This window comes from Triticum aestivum, chromosome 6A (assembly GCF_018294505.1).
Source record: "Triticum aestivum cultivar Chinese Spring chromosome 6A, IWGSC CS RefSeq v2.1, whole genome shotgun sequence".
Classification (NCBI taxonomy): Eukaryota; Viridiplantae; Streptophyta; class Magnoliopsida; order Poales; family Poaceae; genus Triticum; species Triticum aestivum.
Window position 1 is genome coordinate 464,396,004 of NC_057809.1, and position 3,725 is coordinate 464,399,728.

At 47.5% G+C, this 3,725-nt stretch overlaps 1 protein-coding gene across 1 annotated transcript; it reads right to left on the reverse strand.

Moving 5' to 3' along the window:
* Window positions 1-1,215: 1,215 nt before the first annotated feature.
* LOC123130757 (expansin-B11) lies at window positions 1,216-2,872 on the reverse strand. The gene is made up of 4 exons (XM_044550571.1): window positions 2,569-2,872; window positions 2,353-2,465; window positions 2,059-2,255; window positions 1,216-1,953 (listed from the first exon to the last, which is right to left on the reverse strand). The coding sequence occupies exons 1-4, from the start codon at window positions 2,789-2,791 to the stop codon at window positions 1,623-1,625; spliced, it is 864 nt and encodes a 287-aa protein (XP_044406506.1). The 5' UTR covers window positions 2,792-2,872; the 3' UTR covers window positions 1,216-1,622.
* Window positions 2,873-3,725: the final 853 nt, after the last annotated feature.

Genomic DNA, 3,725 nt, shown 5'->3' on the forward strand with positions numbered 1-3,725 from the left:
TGCATTTGTCGACATTGAACCCTTGCATAAAATTTGATCATCCTTCATCTTAACTCTCAATCATGTGGTCTAGTGTTTTTTTTTGTATATTAAACATTTCATTTGAGTGCACTGATTTTACACAATGACGGACAAATTGGAGTTAAGTAGGGTGCATGTATAGCTCTATGCCTCTACAATATGTTCCCTCCGTTACATATGAAACAAAATGAATGAATTTATACTCTAAAATATATCTATATACGTTCGTATGAGAGAACTAGGCTGTAGCCTAGTGGCAAGGGAGCGCAGTGGCGTCTCCAGCAACCAGGGTTTGAGCCACGTCGGGGACGAATTTCTGGTTTCTCACAAGGGATGCTTCTCCTATATCAATAAACCATGGGTGGTAGTGCCCATGAGTTTCATCTTTTTTTTTTTGATAGTCCATTTAAAATTTCTAGAAAAACAAACATTTAGAAACGAAGGAAATATGTATCTATAGAAGTGACAAAAGAGAAGCATAGATATATTATTATATACTAGCAACTTGAATAGCCTCCCAAGGTCTCAATGCTCGTGTAGAAATGGGCATGGGTCTTGATAACTTTCTAAATCGAAATCCATGGACGTATCCTCTCGTCCCATATGGTTGCACTTGAAAGCTTTATTTTATCAGACCCACATGCCGAACCTATAATTAAATCACCTTCTAGTATGTAAAGTCGAATAGTAGTACAACTGAAGCTCTTGTGTGTAGGCTTGTAGGGTGGTGCTCGTACAACCGACGATCTTTCAGTAACAGTAGTGCCTTCTGAGAACAGTTCTTGTGTTGATGATAATTGATGACCAGTACAGTCTCTACCTCTGCCTTCCTGTACTTTTTTTGGGAGAACTGCATGTGTCATCGTCGGCAGAACAACCGGAGTAACCGAGGAGCAAAACTGATCACCAAAGTTCCTAGTACTCATTTTCCATGGGAATAATGGCGCTCCTATAAACACAGGTACTTTACACGGTCCATGAAGAATGAAGGACGGAGTGTGAAAAACATCAGTGCTCATAGGAAGAGCTCTGCACACTTTGGGCAGGTTCTGCAAATGTAGCGCATCCCCAGCGAAGAGTGGCTCAGGTGCAGTTTGCAAGTAGTAATACACACATTGAGAGTTCAGAGAGTGACTTTACGCTTGGTAATTAAACTGAATAAAGTGGCTGGAATTGCAGATTTCAGTACATAAATTATCTGATGGTAAAAGTTCATTTCTCTCAAGGATTGGGCTCCAAAAACACACTCACACAACTTGATACATCGGCGTGCAACTTTAGTTTGCACTGCACTACAAGCTTTTCTCCTCATCGACAAAACAGAGGAAGAGAAACAAAATACATACAAATCGACGACACGCATCACTAGGGGAGCGCCGAGAGACCATGGAGGGAAGAGCTGGCACAATCTTTGCATGGCCTGCTCCTCCTCCTCTGACACAGCCTCCTGCCGTTCCCGGACGCATATTCGTATAAATACAATCCCCGCGGTAGAAATTAACCCGCGGTTCTAAATTACCACGACCACACTCTGCACTGCACTTCTTGGTTACTAGCCAAGCACGTACGGCGCAGTGAAAAAAAGTTGATGAGGCTGTAACTTAGGGGTAGTTAACCAAGGAGCGGTAGGTGGCTCCGGCCTTCCAGCTGGCGGGGATGACGTTGTTGACGACGAGCTTCCTGCCGGAGTCGGAGGTGAGCCGGAGCGAGAAGGGCCCGCGCAGCGGCTTGCCGGTGTTGGAGTTGAGGCGGTACAGCGCGCCCCAGTTCTGCGCCATGGGCGTCCAGGTGCCGCAGTTGGCCTCCATGAGGTCCACGGCGTTGAGGTCGCCGTCGTCGTCCTCGAATTCGATCAGGACCTCCAGGTAGTAGGGGTTGGAGCCCTGGTCCACCTTGAAGGCAATGTTCATGCCAGGGTACTTGCATGGCACCCTGCGGTTAACGAAAACACCGAGATTAAATTAGCTTAGTTATTATAATGCGGTCTCTGTTAATTTGTGCTGCAAGCGCAAAATTCTTCGCTCAATTAGTATGTACCTCTTGTACTGGATCTTGATGATACCGCCGGCCCGGAGTTTGTCGGCCATGCCAGGCTTCGCCATGGCGCCCATGGAGGTGCCGCTCATGTCGAAGTGGGCGGCCTCACCGAGGCAAGCGGCCCCGGCGGGGCACTCGTCGGTGATGACGACGGTCGCCGGCTGGCCGGAGCATGCCTGGTTGCCTGTGCATTTAACCTGCGTACGCGCGCCATATGAATTCATTTCGTTAGGACCATTAATGGAGTGGAGCTATACACGAAAAGTCAGCACTCTGTTTAGGGGTTATCTTGACCTCGTAGCACGCTCCGCAGCCCTTGCCATCTCTGTAGAGCGACGGGTTGCCGGCGGCGATCATCGACGAGAACGGCCGGTTGCCGACAGCGCTCTGGTAGCCACACGCGCCACCTGCATTTTTGGCCTGATTTTTAGCTCCACCCATCTCAACGCTGTGCGGTGCAGTTAATGTACCACGTTCTACTCCCAGCGGAGTAAGCATGCAAGCACTAACCGTCGCTTCCGTCGCCGTTGGGGGCGCCGTAATACGTCGCGCCGCCGGCTAACCAGCCGCCGGAGCCATAAGCGGCAGACGACGAAGGGGTAGCAGCGGTGTGGTTCTTGTGGGCCTTGGTTGCAGGCCTGGGGAGCTTGCGGGAACAAGCAATGGGGCTCACAAGAAGTGAGAGGACAACCAGTGCGCTAAGTAGCGCTAATAAGGTGAAAGATTTCGCCATTGCTGCTTCGAGCTAGCTTGGGAGAGGATATGGACTAGATATGGTTAGCTCAAGTGTTTGCTTGGTGAGTTGCAGGGAGTGTCCACGGGACGGGTATTTATAGTGTACCTTGTGGGGATGTAGACGTACGTGGAAAGAGATGTGGGGATTCTGCTTCTGGTAAATTATTGAGGAGAACGTGACTGGTTGGTGCTAAAGCAGAATAGGCTAAGCGAACTATTTTTTAATCACTGCATGCAGCACGAACAAAATTTATAGGAGAGACAATACTCTACTTTTGTAACGAAAATGGATTGCGATGTACATTTCACAACATACCATTGAGAATTTTAATACAGAAATAGGTGTTGACCTAAGTCCCTCCACATGAAGGTGTGTTGGCAGCCTAACATCAGTCCATATAAGACCGACGCATGTGAGCCGTTGATCTCAGCTACATCGAACAACTGATAGCGCTTCCTTAACAAGGAGAAAACTCTAGTCAGTCCTCGGTGGTGGCTGCCATTATGAGACTTAGAGAGCGCACAATAAGAATACAACCCATGAGAGAGAGGGGGGGGGGGGGGGAATAAGAAGAGGTTATATCCAGACCCGTTGCACGTGACTAGACAGTGTTCAAACTAGTAATTGAAATTTTAAAGTGCTTGGATTGGCACCAAATTTGGTGCGCCCATTCCTTACATTGAGTACTTCGATCTGCTTAACTGATTTGAGAATTGAGTCAGTGGAGCATCAGATTTGAGAGTGATTTGTAGGTTTAGACAGCCGCAGTTTCAACACAAAGTATTTTTTGGAGACGAACATACTAGGTAGGCAAATAGTGTCCAACTAAGCTGAAATTTTCGAGAGGATCTCAGAAACTAGTGTGTCTACTTGTATGCCAAATTTGGTGTTGTTTGGTTCAGCAGTTTGAGAGCATTTTGCGAAATACTAA